Source organism: Carettochelys insculpta, chromosome 29 (assembly GCF_033958435.1).
Source record: "Carettochelys insculpta isolate YL-2023 chromosome 29, ASM3395843v1, whole genome shotgun sequence".
Lineage (NCBI taxonomy): Eukaryota > Metazoa > Chordata > Testudines > Carettochelyidae > Carettochelys > Carettochelys insculpta.
The window spans coordinates 15,189,702-15,211,643 of NC_134165.1; the positions used below are offsets into that span (position 1 = coordinate 15,189,702).

At 67.6% G+C, this 21,942-nt stretch overlaps 1 protein-coding gene across 2 annotated transcripts; it reads right to left on the minus strand.

Annotated features, from left to right (window-relative positions):
- Positions 1 to 43: 43 nt before the first annotated feature.
- Positions 44 to 21,801, minus strand: KCNH3 (potassium voltage-gated channel subfamily H member 3). 2 transcript variants are annotated; one of them, XM_074980299.1, is made up of 15 exons: positions 20,109 to 21,801; positions 9,840 to 10,073; positions 9,452 to 9,583; positions 8,965 to 9,095; positions 8,396 to 8,645; positions 7,063 to 7,220; positions 6,022 to 6,229; positions 5,091 to 5,372; positions 4,439 to 4,638; positions 3,827 to 4,076; positions 2,428 to 2,639; positions 1,699 to 1,979; positions 1,439 to 1,542; positions 1,217 to 1,293; positions 44 to 1,015 (listed from the first exon to the last, which is right to left on the minus strand). In XM_074980299.1, exons 2-15 carry the CDS (start codon positions 9,967 to 9,969, stop codon positions 401 to 403), a joined length of 3,030 nt encoding a protein of 1,009 aa, XP_074836400.1. In that variant the 5' UTR covers positions 9,970 to 10,073; positions 20,109 to 21,801; the 3' UTR covers positions 44 to 400. The 2 variants fall into 2 exon arrangements, with proteins under 2 accessions (XP_074836400.1, XP_074836398.1); XM_074980297.1 differs by lacking the exon at positions 20,109 to 21,801 and adding an exon at positions 16,777 to 16,903.
- Between the last annotated feature and the right edge of the window lie 141 nt (positions 21,802 to 21,942).

Consider the following 21,942-nt stretch of genomic DNA (forward strand, 5'->3'; position numbering starts at 1 on the left):
GAGCTGTGCCCGTGGCCCTGCTGCAGTCAGTGCCCGCAGTAGCAGGGCAGCCCCAGTGCTCACAGGGCAGTGGCCGGCTCTGCCCCCTCTGCTGGCAAAGGGCCCCGGCTCCCCACCCCAGCGCGTGGCCCACAGGCACGAGACCGGAGAGCCAAATGCAGCTATTTTAATGCAAAAAGTAAAGGGGGGAGGGGAAAGCTGACACCCTGGGAGCCTGGCTCCCCCGCTGCCTCCACCACGACGCAGGCTGGGTGGGGGTGGGGCCCTGCCCCTGCCCCTGCCCCTGCCCCTGCCCCTGCCCCTGCCCCTGCCCCTGCCCCAGGACGGGTGTAACCAGGCTGCTGCCCCAGGGGGCTGCTGCCACGCAAGGCCTAGGCCCCGGGACCGGCAGGGGCAGCCTTCATATGCCTGTGCCCTCCTCCCGGGTCCAGCAGGAGGCTGCAGGGCAGCCCAGCAGCACCATCTCCAGCCCAGCCGGGTCCCAGGGCAGAGGCAGTGTGGCGGGTGCGGGCGGCACCTGGGGGTCCATCTCTGTGGCTGGTGGCACCGGGTTGGCGGCCCGCTGGGGAGCTGGGGAGGCTGGTGCTGCGACAGGAGTGGGGCGGTCCCTGGGGCCGGTGGCTGGCCCGGTGCTGCTCAGCTCCCCCGGGGCAGGGGCCTCACGAGCCCCAGGCTCCGCGTCTGTGGGCGCAGGCCGCGGGGCGCTGGGCCAGGGGGCGCTGTGTGCAGCAGGCAGGCCCCATGCCCAGGGGGGAGCTGGCCGGGCACGGGGGCAGGCGGCGTTGAGGCAGGGGCCGGGCGTGGGGCTGTGCAGGAAGAAGGCCGGGATGCCAGTCTCCACCCGCAGCGGCTGCAGCAGGGTGGCGCTGGGGAAGGCCGGGGCGGCGTAGGAGGCTGCACCCTCGGGGCGGGTGAGCGGTGCGGGCGGCTGGGCCAGCAGGAGGAGCTGCAGGGCCTGGCGCAGGGACAGCAGCCCCTCACGCATCTGCAGGACCTGCCCTGAGAGTTCCACCACCTGGGGGCAGGGAGCCAGGTGAGAGGGGCAGGCGAGGCCCCCCGGCCATCCCCAGGGGCCCCTTGGGGCAGGGTGTGGCCCAGGGCTGGGCTGGAGGCCGTTCCCAGGGGGGCCTCTTCCCTGACGGGGGGCCTGCCTGCCCCGGCATCCACAGCCACGGCCCCAAGGAGGTGCGATGCCAAGAGCCCCCGCCCCACCTACCGTCTGCTGCAGCTTCTCCATGGCGTCGGCACCCGTCAGCTCGCCGGGCCCCAGGGAAATGGTGAGCAGCCCGCTGTCTGGGGCCGGGGGACAAAGTGGGTTAGCGCCTGTACCCCCTGAGCAGGGAGGGAGCCCAGGAGCTGGCGTGCCCAGCCCAGCCCCCCTGCTCAGGAGCTGGGAGACCCCTGGAGGACAGCCCCCAGCCCCCCTTCGCTGTGCTACCTGGCCCAGGGGAGGGGCTGCTGCAGTCAGGGCCCTCGGGCCCCACCTGGAAGCTGAACATGGGTGTGTCGGAGCCGCAGGCGTCTTCGATGCCGTCCACCACCCTGCAGCAGAGAGCAGCGTGTGGGGGGCGGGCTCCTGCCACCAAGGGGTGTCCAGCAAGGGCAGGGCCGTGCCACCCGGCTGGCTGTCTCTGAAAAGCTTGTCCCCCCGCCCCCAACCTCCCTGTGGGGTGAGGGCACTGCCCTGCACCCCCTTACCTGGGGCTGAGGTCTGGGGGCCCCGTCCAGGGCAGGCTGTGGAGCTGCAGGGCGGGCGAGAGGTGCTGTGTCCGGGGTGGGACCCCCCTCCTGGGCGATAGCAGCTTGTCTCTCGTGGGTGTGGGGTCATGGCCAGGGGACAGCGGGGGGCTGGCGGGTGCTTCTGGGGCTGGGCCAGCCAGCGAGCGGGGTGGGGGCACTGGGGCCCCCTGGGAGGCCTCAGCTGCCTTCTCCTCCAGCGTGGCCAGCAGGCTGTTGCCACTCAGTGCGCCGGTGTCACTCTGTGGGGTAGGGGGGGTCAGCGCCGGGCCCCGGGCCTGGTGTGGGGTTTGGGGCACGAAGAGGGGCCCCATTTGCCGGTCCTGGCCTGATACTGGCACTGGAGCACTGCGTGGCCAGAGCACAGCGCCCGCCCCCCTGGGGCTGCACGGCCGGAGCACAGCCCCCCCCCACCCCTGGGGCTGCACGGCCGGAGCACAGCGCCCCCCCACCCCTGGGGCTGCACGGCCGGAGCACAGCCCCCCCCCCACCCCTGGGGCTGCACGGCCGGAGCACAGCGCCCCCCACAACACCCCCCGGGGCTGCACGGCCGGAGCCCAGCGCCCCCGCCCCCCATCCCTGGGGCTGCACGGCTGGAGCGGGGCCCCTCTGAGCCCCCTGCCCAGGTGTCCGACGGCGCCCAGCCAAGCAGCAGGGGCGCTGTGCTGGGCAGGTCAGGCCCCGCCTCACCTGAGCCCCGGCGCCCCCCAGGTTGAAGCTGAGCTGGGCGGGGATGTCGCGGCGGAACTTGCAGGCGAACTCGGGGTACAGGGCCAGGCTCTCGGCCAGGCCACGCAGGCTCAGGCACTGCAGCGCGCAGTAGGTCAGGCCCTTCACGTCCGCGCTGGCTGTGGGCACGCGGCCCTGCGCCGAGAGCTCGCAGCCGAGCAGATCGCCCTTCCCTGGAGCCGCACAACACGGAACGGGGCACCTCGCGGCGGCCCAGCACCGCCCGGCCAGCTCCCCCCGCCCCGCGCACGGGTCTCCCTAGTCCCAGCCGCGCCTTGCCTGGCCCGGAGCCCGAGGGGCCAGTTCGTCTCCCTCCTCCTCCTGCCTTCGCTGTGGTGTCCCCGCTCAGCCGCCCTCCCCCATCTCCCCGCCCGCGGCCCGGAGCCGGACACCGGGGCGGGAGGGTGACTCGGGGCTGGCTCGCAACGGCCCGGCCGCGCCGCTCACTCGGTTTGCTGCTTTTGCACCAGCGCCGCACGGTCGGCTCCTGTTAGCTTGTGGGCCAAGGACCAAGGTGGGTCGCTGAGTCCCGCCCCCCGGGCGTTACAGCCCAGCTGGGGCAGCCTGCGCCACTGGGTCCAGGCAGGGCCCCACTGGTGAGGTGGGGTGGGGGAGGTGGGACACAGCCATGTCCCCATAGCACAAAACCAGCAGGGACCCCCCCCAGGGTGGGGCTGGCAGGGGCTGGGGGTCGGGCATGGGGGGGGGGTCAGGCATGAGGGGCAGTGCAGGGCGGGGGGTCGGGCATGAGGGGCAGTGCAGGGCTGGGGGTCGGGCATGGGGGGGGTCGGGCATGAGGGGCAGTGCAGGGCTGGGGGTCGGGCATGGGGGGGGTCAGGCATGAGGGGCAGTGGCAGGGCTGGGGGTCGGGCATGAGGGGCAGTGCAGGGCTGGGGGTCGGGCATGGGGGGGGTCAGGCATGAGGGGCAGTGGCAGGGTTTGGTGGGGGGTGGGGGCATTTATTCCCTTTGCGTTGCCTGTGTTTGCTCCTGTCCTCCGGCAATCCCAGGTGGGTGCCTCAGTTTCCCCTCAGAGCACAGAGGTGAGGGGAGTCTGATGTGGTGACGTCTCACACTAGGCAATGGCCCTCCAGGCACCAGGTGACCCCTTTGTTCCCTGGCCACAGGACAAAGGGGGGGAGGGGCCGGGCTGGTGGGGGCAGGGCCCGGCTCAGGGACCGCCCCCCCCCCCAAGACAGATGGTTCGGAGGCTCCTGGGTTCTGGGCTGTGTGAGCTGGGCCGGGTCCCTGTCCGTTCTCCCCACCGAGTGTCGCATCTGCCTGCAGGTGGGGGGCAGGGCCAGGGGACCCCACACCCCACAAGCGGGGCCCCTCCCTGCCCGGCTCCGGCAGGCTCGGACCTAGGATGGCCATCACAGTGCCGTCCCGCAGCACCTCCATGGAGCCGGAGCCCAGGAAGTAGAGGGCCTGCAGGGCATCGCCCTGGCGGATGAGGAACTCGCCCGGGGTGCAGAAGGCGGGCGTGATGCTGAGCGAGAGGGCGCGCAGGCAGCCCCGGCTGGCTGCCTCGAACAGCGGCAGCTGCAGCAGCTCCTTGTTCAGGTGCATGGCGATGTCAGCCCGCAGCTCGTCTGGCAGGCTCCGCAGCAGCTGGGGGGTGGGTGGGATTAAGGACCCTGGTGGCAGAGCAAGGGCTGGACTCCCCCCCCCCCACCCCTCGTGCCCAGCCTGAGGCAGCCACTTCCTGCTCCCCAACCGGGCGGGCGCCAGAGCAGCAACCACAAACCCAGTCCTGGGGGAGAGAAAACAGGCTGCTCCCTTGGCCTCAACATCCCACTGTGCCCTACGCCAGTCCCGGCCTGGCGGCCGGCCCAGGAACAGCCGCCACAGGCTGGGCAAGTGCAAGTGTGTCAGCGACCACGCCAAGGGGCAGCCCCCCAACCTGCTGTGCCCCCAGGAGTCCAGCAGCGGGCAATGCTGCGACGGGCCAGGGCGGGGGCGGTGGTGCTCACCTCGTGGGTGTCGATGCCGTTGTGCAGGGCCCAGCTGGTCTGGAAGAACGCCAGCATGCGCTGGCGCAGCGGCTTGGGGATGCGGTGGATGCGGATGAAATCGTGCAGGTCGCGCGTGCGGCTGTGGTACAGGAAGCGCCGGGCGTACATGCGCTGGATGATGGCGGTCACGTTCCCGAACACCACGGCGTGCATCAGTGCTGCGGGGCACCGTGCGAGGGGAGCGGGACACCAGAGCGCAGCCCTCAGTCCCTGGCCTGGGCATCTGCTGCCACCCAAGTGCTTTGTAACTGTGCCCCCGGCCCCCCCCCCCCCGTGGGCCTCAGGTTGGGCATGGGGGGCACTGGTGAGATGTGGGGGGCAGAGTGGCTGCCAGGCTGGAGAGGGAGCTGAGGCCTGTGAAGCCCCCACCTGCCCATCTCCATGCCAGCAGCCCATGGCAGCATCCAGCACCGGGGGGGAGGCAAACCTGGGGGGGGGCATCAGCCAAGGCCCCTTTTCCCAGCCGCCCCAGCACCTCTGCGAGCCCCAGCCGAGCCTGGACAGGTCACTGGGGGCAGCGCCCCCACCCCCAGGAGAGCCTCCAGCACCGTTCCCCAGCTCAGCACCACCCCCTCCATCGGGGCGCCCCGTGACCTGCCTCGGCCCTCACCCCCCACGAGCATGGTGCAGATGGAGAAGAGCTTCTCGGTGTCGGTGTTGGCCGAGACGTTGCCGAAGCCCACGCTGGTCAGGCTGCTGAGCGCGAAGTAGAGCGAGGTGAGGTAGGAGCTGCGCAGTGAGGGGCCCCCCAGCAGCTCCCAGCTGCTGCCATTGAGGCTGCAGTTGGCCCCGGGGGGCAGCGTCGGCCCTGTCCCGTTGGGGGGGAGGCTGCAGCTCTTCCGTGCCAGGTAGTAGGGGGTTTCCAGGCGACGCGCCAGCTCCTGCAGCCAACCTGGCAGGGGAGACGGGTCAGAGCCCCCCCAGGGCTGAGCAAGAGCAGCCTCCAGGCTGGGAGAGGCCGAGGGGAGCACGCGGGAGCCCCAGCGGAGGGACGGCCGGGGGCAGGCTGGGGAGAGATTGGCTCTGTGTGTGTGTGTGTGTGTGTGTCCAGGTGTGACTGGGCACACGCGTGCACACCCTGACACACTGCTTGTACGTGTGCTGCCAGGGAGTTGTGCCCCCTTGATCCCCAACAACGGGGGGCACAGCCAGAGGCCATGTGCGGCCGTGAGCACTGGGGGCGAGCGAAGGAGAGCCCAGGCAGTGCTCATCCCACGAGGGCAGCATTGGAGCCGGCAGGACCTGCCCCTGCTGGGCGCGTGGGGCCCCAGGCAGGCGCCCCCGGCACAGGTGGGGGTGTGCTCACACGAGTGCAGAGTGGTGCGTGCAGGCCTGGTGCACTTGTGCACGTGTGAGGCAAAGCAGCAGGCACGTGTTGTGACTGGCTGTGCGACAGCACACGCATGGTGCAGCATGGCAGGTTCACACCTGTTGTGACTGGGCACATGATCACACGTGTGCAGAGCAGTGGGTGCCCCCAGTGTAGTGGGGGGGGCATCCTGTGCCCCCACCACCCCCGCCCCCCCGCCGGCCCCGCCCACCGATCTCCGGCAGCTCGGCGCGGCTGCTCTCGATCTCCAGGCGGCCGATGAAGAACCAGACGCAGGCGACCCAGTGGGCCAGGAGGGCGAAGACGATCATGAGCAGCGTGAGCACCACAGCGCTGTACTGCGAGTACCGGTCCAGGTTCGGCAGCAGCCGCAGCAGCCGCAGCAGCCGCACCGTCTTCAGCAGGTGAGCCCCGAAGTACTGCAGGCAGAGAGCGGGGGAGTGCCGGCCTGCCCTGCCCTGCGCTGCCCTGCCCTGCGCTGCCCTGCCCTGCCCTGCCCTGCCCTGCCCTGCCCTGCCCTGCGCTGCGCTGCCCTGCGCTGCGCTGCCCTGCCCTGCCCTGCCCTGCCCTGCGCTGCCCTGCCCTGCGCTGCGCTGCGCTGCCCTGCCCTGCCCTGCCCTGCCCTGCGCTGCGCTGCCCTGCCCTGCGCTGCCCTGCCCTGCGCTGCCCTGCCCTGCGCTGCGCTGCGCTGCGCTGCCCTGCCCTGCCCTGCGCTGCCCTGCCCTGCCCTGCCCTGCCCTGCGCTGCCCTGCGCTGCCCTGCCCTGCGCTGCCCTGCCCTGCCCTGCCCTGCGCTGCCCTGCGCTGCGCTGCCCTGCCCTGCCCTGCGCTGCCCTGCCCTGCCCTGCCCTGCCCTGCGCTGCCCTGCGCTGCCCTGCGCTGCGCTGCCCTGCCCTGCGCTGCCCTGCCCTGCGCTGCCCTGCCCTGCGCTGCCCTGCCCTGCGCTGCGCTGCGCTGCCCTGCCCTGCCCTGCCCTGCCCTGCGCTGCCCTGCGCTGCCCTGCCCTGCGCTGCGCTGCCCTGCCCTGCCCTGCCCTGCCCTGCGCTGCCCTGCCCTGCCCTGCGCTGCCCTGCCCTGCCCTGCCCTGCCCTGCGCTGCGCTGCCCTGCGCTGCGCTGCGCTGCCCTGCCCTGCCCTGCCCTGCCCTGCGCTGCCCTGCGCTGCGCTGCGCTGCGCTGCCCTGCCCTGCCCTGCCCTGCCCTGCCCTGCGCTGCGCTGCGCTGCCCCGGGGCCGGGTGCGGCCGGCAGACTCACCACGTTGACCTTGAAGGCGTAGAGCAGGTCGAAGGGCAGTGCGGCCACCAGGTCCAGCAGGAACCAGCCGGTGAGGTAGTGGCGAGAGATGGCTGGCGGGTCGAACACCACCTGGCCCGACTGGCTGACGAAGGTGGTGCGGAAGTTGAGCAGGATGTCTGCAGAGAGCACAGCGCTCACGGGTTAACGCCGCCCGGGGCCGGGCTGCAGCCCCGCGGTGGGAACGGCTGTCCTGGAGGGGTGTGGTGCAGCACCAGGCCGGGGGCTGCGGGCTGGGAGTTACTGGCTTCTAAAATGAACGGGCAAATGTCTGGGCAGCCCCCGCCCGGGGCTTGCACCAAGGTTTGGGCCCCGTGTGGCGTCACTGCCTGGGGGTGCCAGGCCCTACGTGGGTTGCTGGAAGGGCTGGCTCTGGGCTGGCTGCTGAGGTGATTGTTTCCGGGAGACCGGCTGGGAGAGGTTCCTAGGCAGGTGAGGCCGGACTTGGTTCCCATCCGCAGCTGAGGAGTTCGGCTGTGGCCGTGTGGCCCGGCAGACGGCCCAGAAAGGACCTGGACAGGTGACCGGCTCACGTGACAGGCACCGACTCGGACGTGCCGCCACACGGGGAGGAACAATGGAATTCCCTCCGCCCGGGCCAGGGGATAAAGGGGCGCTGAGGTTCCTTCGTCTCGTCTCCAACCCAGCTCGTCACTGCAGGAGCGTCTCTGCCGTGACCCGAGCCCGGAAGGATCGCTGGGCTGCCCCAGCAAAGGACGGGCCCCAGAGACGTGTAAGCGGCAGCAATTCCACCACTGCTGCAGCCGCACCCAGGACTCGGTGGTCGGTGTGTGTAATTCAGCTTCAACAATTTGACTCTCATCCTGGTCTCCCCTTCTTTTCATTGCTAAACCTTTGGACGCTAAAGGACCAGCCCAGCCACTCGCTCGGGTGAGGTCTGAGGCTCTCATCCCCCTGGGGAGGCGGCTGCTCCCTGGGGACCGGGAGAACCTGTTCGGATTTGGGGAGCTGGGTTTCCGGAACCTCGCACCCGCGTGAGGAGGGGACTGGCTGCGGCACAAGGGAGCTGGAGTGTCGGAGGGAATTGGGGTGTGACTCTGGCGGGCGACAGACGTGCTCACTGGGCCGGGTTTGGTGCCTTGTAATGGAGGATCCCCAGGCTGGGCTGTCAGTAGCCCCGTTCTAAGCAATTTGCCCTGGTTTGGCTCCCAGCTGTGCCTGGAGAAACCTCCAATAGCACCAGGGCAGCACAGCACCGGTACGGGGCAGGCAGGCAGGGCTGCAGATCGGGAGTGAGGGGCACCATGGGGCCGGCACCGGGCAGGGCCCTTACCCAGGATAAAGAGGATCTCCACGCACAGGTCGCAGACGCTAGGGGGCCCGCGGGCGGCCGGGAGCCCCTCGTCAGAGCCAGCGCCCACGCAGACGCTGTAGGGCACCGTCACGGCCACGTAGAGGGTGGCTAGCAGGATGAGCCCGTCCCAGCCCGCCCGGAAGGCACCGTAGTGCAGCAGGATGAAGGGCGACTTGTGGATGGCAGCGACCTTGTACTCGGGCAGCGACGGCTTCTCGCCAAACACACCCTGGGCCAGGCGGTGGGGTCAGCGTGGGGGGGGGCAGCTGCTCCCCCCCATGGCCCCCCCCCCAGCCTGCTCCCTGGGCCCCCAGCTCAGCCCCTCCCCCATGGGGGGAGCAGCCTGCTCCCTAGGCTCCTGCTGAGCCAGACAGCCCCCCTACAACTCCCTCTTCCAGGCCCCTCTGACCCTGACAGTGCCCCCCTGGGGCTACCCCCCAGCCTGTGCCCCTGGACCTCTCACCCTGGCAACCTCCCTGCTCTCCGCCCCAGAGCCCCTGACCCAGGCAGCCCCCTCCCTCGCCCACCCCCAGCTCTCCGCCACGCACCTTGTTGAGCTTGTGCTTGCTCTTGCCCTGTTTCTGCAGGTGCCCGGACAGGTGGTAAAGCACAGCCCGGCTCCGGCGCCGGTTGGCATTGAATCCTTTGGTGCCAGCCCGGCCGAACCGGCGCTTCCCCCCTGCCCGAGGGAGACAGACCAGTGAGGGTTCCCAGGGCCGGGGCTTCGCCTGTATCCGTCCCGCTGCCCCCGTCCCTGGCAGAGCCAAGCTCCGTGCAGCCAGGTACCGTCACACACGTGTTGTGTGCGTGAGCCACCGTGTAACATGCAAGCCCCGATCCAGCTTGGGGCCGGTGCCCCCAGCAGGCCACCGTGGCTGGGGGGTCACTCCACCCGCTGGCCGGCAGCAGCAGTAGGCTCTTACCCTGCACGCGACCCCCTGCTTTGCTTGGCCAGCGGGCATGAATCTCTGAGGCCCCTTTGCCATGGAGACTGCCTGCGTACCCCGCCCCCCCATCCTTCAGCCCCCCCCGCACCTTCCTTCCAGTTCTCGGCGCCTGGACGGCTCCTGCTCTCGGTGAGGTCCTTGTGGGAGACCAGGAACAGCGCCACCTCGCCCTTCTCATTCTTAATGGGCACCACGTCCAGCAGGCACCAGAACGGGGCACCTGCAGGACAACAGGGAGCACTGTGCACGCCCCTCCCCCACTGCAGCTCAAGGGGAAACTAAGGCACAGAGCAGGGAGGGAATTTCCTCTGAGCTGGCGCAGGAGGGCAGAGAACCGAGGTGTCCTGGCTCCCAGTGCAGAACCCGCACCCCCCCCACTCCATACCACAACGCCCCCCTCCCTGCCCGGAGCTGAGGCGAGAACCCAGGCAGCCAGGCCCCTTGCTGCAAGCAGAGGGCTCCAGCCACACACTCACCGCTCTTCCTGTAGAGGACCAGCTCGGCCTTGAACTCCTGGCGCTCATCCAGGGCCCGGCGGATCTGCTGGCGGACGCGCTCGCTGGTCTCGGGCCCGTAGAGGAAGGTGCAGGCGCAGCTGCGCTGCATCACCTCGGCCCGCGAGAAGCCGGTGAGGTCACAGAAGCCGTCGGAGCAGTAAACCACTGGGAAGGCGCCGCGCACCTGGGCGTTGCCCAGGACAAAGTTACTGTCTGCAGACAAGAGCGCAGCGTGGGGCCAGGGAGCGGCACCGGAGCAGGCGTGGGGAGCCCTGGTGTGGGGCTGGGGCACCAAGGCAGCGTGGGGCCAGGGAGCGGCACCGGAGCAGGCGTGGGGAGCCCTGGTGTGGGGCTGAGGCAGCGTGGGGCCAGGGTGCCAGGCAGGGAGCCCTAACATAGGCTCAGGACACCAGACCGGGGTGTTGGACGCCAGGCCAGTGGGGACACTGTAGAGGGACGGGAAGGTGGTGGGGCTATGGCACCAGCTTGCTCCTCACTTGGAGCCTGGGGCCCAGCTGGAGCTGGGGGGGTGTCCACTACCCAAGCCCCTGTCTTGCCCAGACCCCAGGGCAGTTAGCACTTGCCCCCCCCCGCCCCCCTGCTGGTTATTTTTACCCGGCTGCTCTGGTTAGTCATTGCTGCGCCATTTGGCCAAAAACCCACGCGCAGGCACCAGCCCACGCCATGCCCTGCCTCATTTGCATACATTTGCATTTGAACAGCAGCAAGAGGGGCACGTGTGTGGGGGAGGGAGCAGCTGCTTTCAGCCAGACCCTCATGCCAAGGCGAGTGTCAATGCTGAGCTCCCACGCACCCTGGGAGCTGGCTTCATGGGGGTGGGGATGTGATAAAGTGGGGCTGGGGTGGGCTTGAAGGATTTTCATGCGGGGGGGGGGGCAGTGCTCAGCACCTCAGGGATTTGCATGTGGGGGGGTCAGCGCTCAGCACCCCAGACTTTGGATGCAGAGGGGTGGTGCTCAGCACCCCAGGATTTCCATGCAGAGGGGGCAGGTGCTTAGCACCCCAGGGGTTTGTATGCAGAGGGGGCAGGTGCTCAGCACCCCAGGGGGTTTGTATGCAGAGGGGGTGGTGCTCAGCACCCCAGGGTTTGCTGAAAGTTGCTGGGCAGAACAGGGCTGCACTGCTCGCTCTGGGTGTGGGCTCCCTGGGGGCGGGGGCAGGCCAGGGGGACGCCACAAGTGGTGTGGCACAGCCGGGTGTGCTGGGGTGTCAGAGAGGTGCAGCCCCACTCAGTGCCAGGCCCAGGCTGTGACAAGTCCCTGTGGCTGGGGCAGTGGCTCGTGGCTGGGGTGGCCCAGGAGCACAGAGAAGACACTGTGAGGCCTCAGGCTGCTGGGTGAGCAGCGCCAACATCACCCCACCGGGGTCAGGGGCGGGGCGGGACCCACACCTCTTGGCTGGCAGGCTTTGTGTCCCCCCCTCCAAGCTTCAGGGCACAGGCCAGCCCCCCGCAGGGATCACCCATCTGCACGTGCACCTGCTGCCCCAGCCCCAGCCTGCAGCTGCCTCCCGGCACCACTGCCGCTGCAGGCGCCCTCGCGGCGTGGCTTGCACGGCTCAGGCTGAAGGGAAGTCACAGATACCAGCTGCCTGGCTCCCCAGAGGCAGTCGCAGCTCAGCACTGTGCAACCCCAGGGTGATGGTGCCACGAAGCCTCTGTGGTGCCCCCTGCCCGGCTGTGGGGCTGAGAAGGGCAGAGGGCCCAGCCCCTGGGTGCTGGCGTCGTGCCAGGTGGGTTGGCAGTGCGCAAGTGCGGTCTGGGCTGGAGCCGGTCCTGCAAAGCCATGGCCCTGCCAGGGCGCGGCTGCCCCAGAGCTCAGTCACTGCTGTTTGCACCGGCCCGGGGCAGATGAAGCCCAGGTTGCTCCCTGGAGCTCACAGACAGCTGGGCAGAGGGCAAAGTCACCCTGTCCACCCGGCTCATCTGGAGGGCGGAAAGGAGTTGGGCCGGGTGGCCGGGGGGGCTGCTCCAGCTGGGCTTCACCCTGTGCTACCCCACGGCGTGCAACCGGGGTGCGCGTGAGCCAGCACATGCATGGGGTGGGGGGACAGTCACGCAGCCTCCCCCGCCTGCTGGTGCCTGAGTCCCCAGGGCTCGGCCCTGGCACAGGTGGCAGAGCTATTGTTCTGTTCCCAGCGAAGCCTATTTATACCCTGGGACGCCACGTGCTTCTGTCTATAACCGTATCCTTCCACCTACTCAGGGAAAGTCGCCTGTCTGTCGAACAAATGGGGGGCAGGTGCTAGCTTGGGGCTGGAGCTGCGCTGCCCCCCGCCCCCAAGTTGTATGCCCTGCAGCTGGGAGAAGGGATGACCCACATGTCCCAGGCCCTGGGGGGTAGCTCTGCAAGGGGCGGGGGGGGGGGGGGGGGGGGGGGGGGGGGGGGGCAGGCAGACAGCCAGGGGAATCCAGCTCTAAAACCAGCCCAGTGTGCACTACCAGCCTGTGCCAGAATGGACACGACTGGGTGCGAAGGCTCAGCTGAGGGTTGGCACCCCCCCAGTGCTGGGAGGATGGTGGGGTCTGCACCCTGTAAGACTGTCCCGAGCCCACTGCCGGGGCCGAGTGCCCCCTGGTGAGCCCCCTGCAGCACCGCACCCCTAATGCTCCGCTGCCCCGAGCCCACTGCTGGGGCAAAGTGCCCCCTGGTGAGCCCCCTGCAGCACTGCACCCTAATGCTGCCCAAAACCCACTGCTGGGGCAGAGCACCCCCTAGCGAGCCCCCTGCAGCACCGCACCCCTAATGCTCCGCTGCCCCGAGCCCACTGCTGGGGCAAAGTGCCCCCTGGTGAGCCCCCTGCAGCACTGCACCCTAATGCTGCCCAAAACCCACTGCTGGGGCAGAGCACCCCCTAGCGAGCCCCCTGCAGCACCACACCCCTAATGCTTCACTGCCCAGAGCCCACTGCCGCTGCATCGCACCCCTAATGTTGCTGCCCAGAGCCCACTGCCGGGGCAGAGCGCCCCCTAGCGAGCCCCCTGCAGCACCGCACCCCTAATGCTGCTGCCCAGAGCCCACTGCCGGGGCAGAGCGCCCTCTAGCGAGCCCCCCGCAGCACCGCACCCCTAATGCTACACTGCCCGCCCAGAGCCCACTGCCGGGGCAGAGCGCCCCCTAGCGAGCCCCCCGCAGCACCGCATCCCTAATGCTACACTGCCCAGAGCCCACTGCCGCGGCAGAGCGCCCCCTAGCGAGCCCCCTGCAGCACCGCACCCCTAATGCTGCTACCCAGAGCCCACTGCCGGGGCAGAGCGCCCCCTAGCGAGCCCCCCGCAGCACCGCACCCCTATTGCTACACTGCCCAGAGCCCACTGCCGGGGCAGAGCGCCCTCTAGCGAGCCCCCCGCAGCACCGCACCCCTAATGCTACACTGCCCAGAGCCCACTGCCGGGGCAGAGCGCCCCCTAGCGAGCCCCCCGCAGCACCGCATCCCTAATGCTACACTGCCCAGAGCCCACTGCCGGGGCAGAGCGCCCCCTAGCGAGCCCCCCGCAGCACCGCATCCCTAATGCTACACTGCCCAGAGCCCACTGCCGGGGCAGAGCGCCCCCTAGCGAGCCCCCTGCAGCACCGCACCCCTAATGCTGCTGCCCAGAGCCCACTGCCGGGGCAGAGCGCCCCCTAGCGAGCCCCCCGCAGCACCGCACCCCTAATGCTACACTGCCCAGAGCCCACTGCCGGGGCAGAGCGCCCCCTAGCGAGCCCCCCGCAGCACCGCACCCCTAATGCTACACTGCCCAGAGCCCACTGCCGGGGGCGGGGGTGGGGGGAGTTCCCCCCCCCCCATCCCGCAGCACCGCTCCCCTAATGCTGCTGCCCAGAGCCCACTGCCGAGGCAGAGCGCCCCCTAGCGAGCCCCCCGCAGCACCGCACCCCTAATGCTGCTGCCCAGAGCCCACTGCCGAGGCAGAGCGCCCCCTAGCGAGCCCCCCGCAATACCGCACCCCTAATGCTGCTGCCCAGAGCCCACTGCCGGGGCACAGCGCCCTCCCCTCCCCCCAAGTCCCTCCCATGCACCGAGCGACTCCACGACCCTCTCAGCACTGTGAGGCCTGCCATGCTCATGGCACGAGGGGCAGAACGTGCAGCCGTGGGGTCGCCAGCTCCCTCCCCTGGTTCCCCTGGAGCAGGTGGGCGCGCGCGCGTGTGTGTGTGTGTGTGTGTGTGTGTGTGTGTGAAACAGGGGGCCTCAGAGCTCTCATTCACCCAGTACCCAGCTCAGGCAAGCTGTGGGTTGGGTCTCAGGGGAGCCGCTCTGCAAGGTGGCTGGGACAGGGCCCCTTCCCCCCCCCCACGCCCAGCCTGCAGCGGCCTGTGGTGCCGCCCTGCCGGCAGGGAGCTGTGGGGCAGGGGACAAGGTGAGCTGGTTGCACACTGGGTGGTCCATACACCACCCCTGGGGCATTGCCCAGACCCGGCGGGGGTGGGGGGTGGGCGGTGCTCACACAGCCAGGCCCAGAGGTTGCCACAGTGACTGTTCAGGTCAACATTGCAGTGGGGCCAGCAGCTTTCCCCAATCCACCACTCTAACTGGGCTGCCTGGAGCCTGGTCTTTGCCTCCGTTTCCCCAGAGCTAAGCCGGGGCGGGGGCGGGGGAGACGCTCCTGGCAGAACACCCTGCCTACGTGCCACGGGGCTGCCACTTTGCTGGCTCCAGCTGCAGCTCCCCACTCTGCCCAGGGAGTGACTGTGGCTAGGGCTGGGTTTGAACCCAGGGGGCCAGACCAGGAGCCCTTGCCAGGCGCTGGCTGGGGAGGGGCTGATGCCTAGCAGGATTGGGGCCTGTTGCAGGCAGCTGCCAGCTGTGGGACTATACCCAGCCCCCTCCAGCAGCAACTTGGGGCCCCACGGGGCGCTCAGGCCGCTGCCGCTGCAGGCAACCAGCCCTGAGCCCTGGGGCTGGGGAAGCGCCTTTTCTTTGTCCCAGGCAATTCCACCACCCCCTCCCCGCAGGCAGGTGACCTGGGACAGGCCTAGGATACAGAGGGCTTTGTGAGGCATAGGGAGACACTTCCCCCCCCCCCCTTGGGGTCTGCTGTGTCAACCCCCTCAGGACCCAGCCCAGCCACTGACTGGGCCCTGAGAATGAGGCCCCCCCCGCCAGACTTGGCTGTACCCCCTACAAGGAGCAGAGGCGCTGTTCCTGCACTGCCTACCTCAGGTGTTCTCATTAGTCCACCAGCTACCCTGACTGCCAGGGCCCCACTCTCCCTGGAGACACGGGCTGTGGGAGCCCCTGTCCTTAGGCTGGGTTTGTGACAAGGGACATGCCCAGCAGCCTGCAGGAGCTCAGTGGCAGAGGCCAGTGCAGGCTCCAGCTCTGCAGGGCAGCATCCAGCAGCCTTGGCCATGAGACCCTCCATCCCTGTCCTGCAATCCCCTGCTCTGTTCACCACACTCTGCCGGGCACCAGCGGTTGGGCCCCAGTCATGGCCTAGCCCTGCTTCGCGCTGGGTGCATTGGCCACCCAGCACACAGAGCCAGCAGGGCTGTGGCTGGGGTGGGCCAGGCTGCCTTTGGGGGCTGCCTCAGTCGCTGGCATTTCCTAAGGTCAGCGTGCTTGGCTCTGCACCATCAGTGCTTGTGCGAAGCGGAGGGGGGTAGTTTATATCTGTGTGTATGTGTGCACACTATTTCCATGCTACAGGGCCCCACACCCTGGTATGTAGGCACATTTGTGTGCGTGCATGTGTGTGTGTGTGTGCGTGTGCCTATAGTGAATTATTTATGTCAGTGTGCACACTCAGCACAGAAACACATCTGTAGAAATGGGCCTCTCCATGCATGAGTGTTCATGTGTGTGTGTGTGTGTGTGTGCGCGCGCACCAATTACCCAAATTAGAGAGCAATGCCCACGCGCGCGCGCACACACACACACGCGCACGCGCACGCACACACACGCAGGCACAGAGCACAGCTGCAGAATTAGTCAGGGGTGTGACATGCCGGCTTGTGCCCCCAGCAGCGTGTGTTTGCACATGGATCCCAGGCCCTGGGGGAGGGGGGGCACCGAGCTGGGTTCTGTTTACTCTCGGCCAGCAGGTGCGAGAACCAGCGGGACTTTTCCCCAGCTCCAGGGCAGGATGGGGCGTGACAGGGGCACCTGGTGGCACAGGCAGCTGGCAGGTCAGTGGATGCCCCCCCCCCAACCCCTGGCAACCCAAGAGACTTCCACACAGCCCCACTGTAGTGACAAGTCCCTGGAAAAATAAAAGGCGCAGAACCCCCCTTGGCCAGCAGGTGAATGGCCCAACCGCTGGGGTCCCTGCCCCTCCTCTCACGCCCCCACAAGTGTGGGGCAGAGCAGCCTCTGGAGCTCGGGTGCCATTGAACTCCCTGAGCCACAGCCCCCAGGGCCAGGAGAGGGGTCGTGACCCCAGAGAAACGAAATGGCTCTGAAATCCCCCAGTGTCACTTGGGTGGCTGAGACAGGAGGTAACTCCCCACCTCAGCCCTCCCCGCCCCCGCCTGACCCCAGACCTCCCCACCCCCACCTGAACCCATTTCCCCTACGCCAGCCCCCCATGTGCCCCCGCCTGACCCCAGACCCCCTGCCCCAGCCCTCCCCACCCCCACCTGAACCCAGTTCCCCTACCCCAGACCCCCAGGTGCCCCCGCCTGACCCCAGACCCCCTGCCCCATACTCCCAGGTGCCCCCACCTGACCCCAGACCCCCTGCCCCAGACCTCCCCACCCCCGCCTGGCCCCTGGTGTTCACCCCAGCTCTGCAAGGGGAGCCCGTCGAAGGGCAGCGCCTGGGAACCAGCCGGGGTCCTCCCCCACTCCGACCCCGGCCGGAGCCGCTCTGCGAAGGGGCTGCGGGCGCCCCGGGGCAGTGCCCGGAGCCCGCCCGGCAGGGAAGTCGCGCAGCCGGAGCCCGGCGGGGCACTCACGGGTTCCGTCGAAGCGGGTGGCGATGGTGTCCAGGAAGGTGTTCTGGGGCGCCAGCAGCCCCCGCATGGCCGCGGGCATGTCAGGATCGGGGCCCCCCCATGCCCGCTGAACGCGCTCCGGCCGCCCAGCCGCGTGTGAACGCGCCGCCCCCGGGAGCCGGCTGGGGGGAGCCGGAGCCGGCGCTCTGGGGAGGGGAGGGGCCGCGACAACCCTGCAGCGCCCCCCCCACCCCCCAGCAGGGCTCCGCGGGCCAGAGGGGGAGGGGCCAGGCCAGGACTCCTGGGTTCTTCCGCTGGCTTTGTCTCGGGCAACCCCCGCGATCAGGCCACGCCCTCAAACTGGGGCGCACCCCTCGGGAGCTGGACCCCCGCGGCGGTCCGGGCTCGCCAGGACTCGGGGGGTGCGGAAGGGCCCTGGCTCGCAGGCGGGTTCGGCCCAGGCGCTTGGGGCAGCTGAGAGGGGGCCCCCCGGGAGACCCGCCCTGCCCTGCCCCTTCTTGGCTCCCCTGGGCTGAGGGGGGGGGTAGCCCCCTGGCGCTGGTGCAGGGCCTGGCCGTGGGGCCAGGAACTGGCAGTGTGGCCCCAGGCAGCCGGACACTGCAAGAGCTTCTTCTGCTTACCCCAGCCTGGAGGGAGAAGCCCAGGATCAAGCCCAAGGTGGTTTCCTGGCAACTGGTTGCCCAGGAGATCCCCGGGAGAATGGAGCATCCTGGCCCAGCCCGCCTTGGTGCCCAGCACCGGCCCCAGGGATGCTGCATGGAGGCCCAGGCCCAGGCCCAGGCCCAATGACCCACTCTGCAGCTGCCAGGCTGCAGCCCTAGTCCCCTTAACTCTGCCCAACAAGCATCTGCATGGGGGGACCTGCCCTTCACCACCTCAGAGCCCCATCCCAGCGAGCCTGGGGGACGGGGGCTGTCAGGCGCTCTGCTGTAGGAGCCTCCTCACGTGATCAGAGCAGCTCCCCACCCTGCATCAGCAAAAGCCCCAAGAAAGCCCATGGCAGAGCACCCCCCCACCTGGAGATCTCACTGCCACCAGACAGCCCAGGCAGCAGGGTTCAGACCTGCCCCAGGGGCAGCTCAGCCCAGGACTGCCCTCTGCAGGGTCTCTTGCACCTACTGGTGCTGAGCTGGTGGAGGCAGCCCGTGGGCCACAGCCTGTCCTGTCCTGCATGAGCTGCTGGCCAAATTGCAGCTTCCCGCTCAGGACCTGCACCCGTGTCAGACAAGGGCCCCTCAGCGGCATTACCAGCCTGCGAGCCCCCTTCCTCAGCCCCCCCCCAACGCTGCCCCCCACTTCTGCACAGCTCTTCCTGTGACCCCACAGGCTGGGGCCCAGGCCAGCAACCCAACTGCAGGCAGTGGGCAACTTGACCCGGCCAAGGGCACAGTAAGGAGGGCATCTGACCCAGGCAGGACCAACCCCAGAGCCTGGGACCGTCCACCTTGCAGCTTGCCCTGGAGGGCCACTGCCCAGGGCTGTACCGGATGAGCCCCACAGCCACTTTGTATGCGATGCCCAGCCAGCACAAGCACCCGCCCTCCTACCAGCTGTGCCTGGCATGGGCGAGCCCCAGCCTGTGCAGACAGCATGTCAGCGGCGCCAGCTGTGTGGGCTGGACAGGGGGCGTGCTCCAGGCCACGAACAGGCAGTGCAGGGCGCTCAGCAGCGGTGCAGGAAGGCACGAGGCCTCAGCCCCACAGCTCAGGTTGCTGCTAGCTCCCTGCCCAGGCTGGGCCACGGGGAAGGAGCTCATCTCCCTGTGCACTTCATTCAGAGCTGTGGTTAGTTCAGAGACCCGCAAATGTGAGCACCAGCCTGCAGCCAAGAGGGGATCATGTCCCTCCAGGGGACAGGCCTGCCAGCCCTCTGGTGCCACCCTGGGACCTCCAGCGGCTCCTCCCCAGCAGGCAGGGCTGGGTGATTAAAGCAGCTGGCTTCCCTCTCAAAACATGCACCCCCGGTTCCAGGGTCACAGGCTCACCCCCTCCAAAGCCCAGCCCAGGTCCCCCTGGAGCAGGGAGAGCTGGTGACCGGAGAACTCAGGGAGGTGGTGGGATAGGAATGAAGACAGGAGATTTCTGCTCCAAGACTGAGCCCAGCACCTGTGCAAACACCACAGGCAATGGGTGTGGGCCTTGCTCCAGCAGCCAGTGTGCAGGGTGAATGCCAGGGCCCAGACAGGCAGCGTAGCGCAGCCCAGCCCAGCAGTCAGAGCCGTGTCTGGATTCCACCCTGGCCTGGGCTGCCCCTTGTTTATTTACACCATAAACCCCAGAGGGGCCGGCATCTGAGCAGGGCCATGTGCTGTAAGCACAAAGCCCTCCACCAGCCAGCAAAGCCGGCTCATCCCAGAAGGTGCAACGCCCGCCTTCGCCTGCACATTTATGGGATTTTACAAACCCCACGAGGAGCAGAAATGCCACGTTTCCATGGAAACCCACAACTCCTGAAAGCCCAGGGGGAAAAGGGAGCTGGCTGCAGCTGGGGCCTGGAGGGCAACCCCCAAGTGACTCAGGGAGGGCAGGGGGTATTCGTAAGAAGGGAATTTAAAGTGGAACAGGACGGGTCATTCAGTGGGACTGTGGCATACTCCCAGCCAAGTCATGGGGCTGTCATGCCTCAGTTTTCCCACCTGGGCCTTGCAGGACATGGTAACAACAGACAGGACAGCTATTAATGGGACTGCTCCAGCATGAGCCCTGCAAAGTGAATCCCCCACCCCACCCCGAGTTTGGTTTTTAATTGTGAAGCTGGTTTAAGAAGCTGCAGGGCTACTGGATGGGGAGCGCTAGGCTCAGGCCACCTACGATTTGATTTATTTATTATTTTGCAATTAGAAAATTGCACCCAAAAAGCCCTGCAAAAATCTGCTCCTAACACCTGGCTTTAGCTGTGTCCTTGGCTGCCTAAGCATGCTGAGGACACGCTCTCCTTCACAGCCCTGGGCACCACGGAGCTGCAGGAGCTGTGGTAGAGCCGTGTCCATTTCCATTTTCTCAGGACGCCCCAGAAGCCAGTGCCCCTGTTGCAGCAAAGAGCACCAGGCCTGCCCGTGCCAGAGACCTGGGCAGCCCCCGGGAACAGGACTAGTGCTCTGAAAGGCCGATTGTTAGCTATAGGCAGTGAGAGGCAGGGGCTGAACTTTTGGGTTTGTTTAATATAAAGATTTGGCACACGAGAAGTTTCCTCTCAGGACAAACCTTCAGCTGCTGCCCATTGTACCGCTGCTGCTGGCACAGCCCAGGCCAAGGGAGGCCAGTGTAGCACCCTTCTGCAAGCCGACAAGGCCAGAGTGCTGTGTGAAAGCAGGTAACGTGGCCCCCACTGACCTGGAAGGGAGGCGGCTCTGACGGGACTGAGCCCAGGCTCCGGTGAGTCCAGGAGGGAGAGAACAGAATCCAGGTGCCACAGACTTGAAGAGTCATTAGAAATCCCTTTCCAGCAGCACCCCCCAGCGACTCTGGGCTAGGAGAAGGGAGGGATGGGCTGTCACGTCGATTTCCTCCAAGCTGCCCTGAAAGCCGCCGGCAAGCAAAAAGCAGCATCAAGCCGGGAAGAGTGAGGAACCGAGCAAGGCAGCCAGGGCTCTGGGCTTGTGTTCCCGAGATTTGACTGAAAACGCCTGGGGCAACTGGGAAGGATCAGACCTCAGAGACGAGAGAGGAGCAAGAAGCAAATGCCATTTATCCGCTCCATGTGGCTCCTTGGCTGCGCGGCACTGGAAACGTGGCATTTTGGGGGTGGGGGCAGCTGAGAAACTCCCACTTTTGGTCACCGTCCCTCCCCTGCCCGGTTTCTCTGGATGCCTCGCATTCGACCAGGTGGTCTGCTCTGAGCAGGGGAAAATCATTGTGTAAGGCAGCGCTGGGCAACCTAGGCTAGTGAGTGGGCTGCCTGCGTGGCCCTCCTGCATCTCAGCAGATCGCAAGCTGGTCTCCTGGGCGGGGGTAGTTTTGCTCACTGGGCTCGTGTCGCTGGGAGTTGCAGGGGGCACCGCGTGAACCGTTGCAGCGGTGTGATCAGATGCAGAGGGAGCGCACGGCTCTCATGTCCCTGCTGGATGGGGGAGTCGCTAGTAGTAATACTGCTGGGAAAAAACCCGAGCAGGACACCACCACAAACAGCCAGCGGCTCCAGCCAGGCAGTAAGTAACATGCCCCTGGCTAGAGAAGGTCAGGGTGGCTAAGCCAGGGTACCTGTTAGATTGAGGCCAGGTTTACACTAGGTAACGACTTGTTTTGAAGGCGTGTAGGCAATGCAAGGCCAGGTAAACTAAGGCTGCCTGGCTTGCGGCCCGAGGGCACTGCACATGCACAGACGCATGTATCCAGGATTTTAACAAGCCACCTTCCGACTTTGGTGAGGGGCTGCGCGCTGCACAGCCAGCAGCAAGTTTTAGAAGCCAGCTGAGTTAGCTAATCACAGATGACACCTGAACTTTTAAAGCTCACAACTAAGGGGTTTCTTAAAATAAGAACATTGGCTGGACTCAAAACCCGGAAGGCCGGAACCGCCTGCCTGCCAAAAAAAAGTCCAGCGCCCAGGAATATACGGGTGGGCTGGACACCAGGAAATACGGCCTTTGGAGAAAGTCACTCCTCGGCCGCAATCACAATCCTGCTGCTGTCATTCACACTGATTTGCAGAGAGCTTTCGCTGCCATCCACATTTACCTGTGGGGTAGGCGCAGGGGCTGTGGGTGCCCCCAGAGAGTCCATTTCAACAGTCCAAAGCAATTTCTCTATCCACGCTGCCCGGCCTGGGCTGGCCCAGTGGAGAGCTCCAGCTGGCCGGAAGGAAGCCAGGAGTTCCCAGGTGCTGTCTGATCTGCAATGCCATAGCTGAGGGATGGGGCCTTTTCAGTCCTCCTCAAGTTCTAGGTGCTACCTCAGATGTACTAATGGCCCCAGCCAGCTCTGGGCTGATGCAAGGCCTGGCAGATGCCTGTTGCAGTCACTGCAACACCTGCCTGGCTCCCACTGTCCCTGCAAACCAGCTGCCACTACCCACTCACCCACCTGGAACATAAGCCCAGAACTTTGCCTAGGGCTGAGAACAGGGGCCCAGAGACCTGTGTTTGGCCCGCACCTACTGCCCAGCAGAGAAACCTGCAGCTCCTGCTGAGCTCGGGAGGCAAGGGCCAGCCCCACTGCAGGAAAGCGC

What these genes read in the sequence shown, in the direction of transcription:
- KCNH3 (XM_074980297.1), bottom strand. Translation starts at nt 16,855, where the DNA reads ATGCCCGCGGCCATGCGGGGGCTGCTGGCGCCCCAGAACACCTTCCTG. An exon ending in GGTCCTCTACAGGAAGAGCG is followed by an intron (nt 9,584 to 9,839) that starts GTGAGTGTGTGG and finishes GTTGTCCTGCAG; the next exon opens with GTGCCCCGTTCTGGTGCCTG. An exon ending in CGCCGAGCTGCCGGAGATCG is followed by an intron (nt 5,373 to 6,021) that starts GTGGGCGGGGCC and finishes CTCCCCTGCCAG; the next exon opens with GTTGGCTGCAGGAGCTGGCG.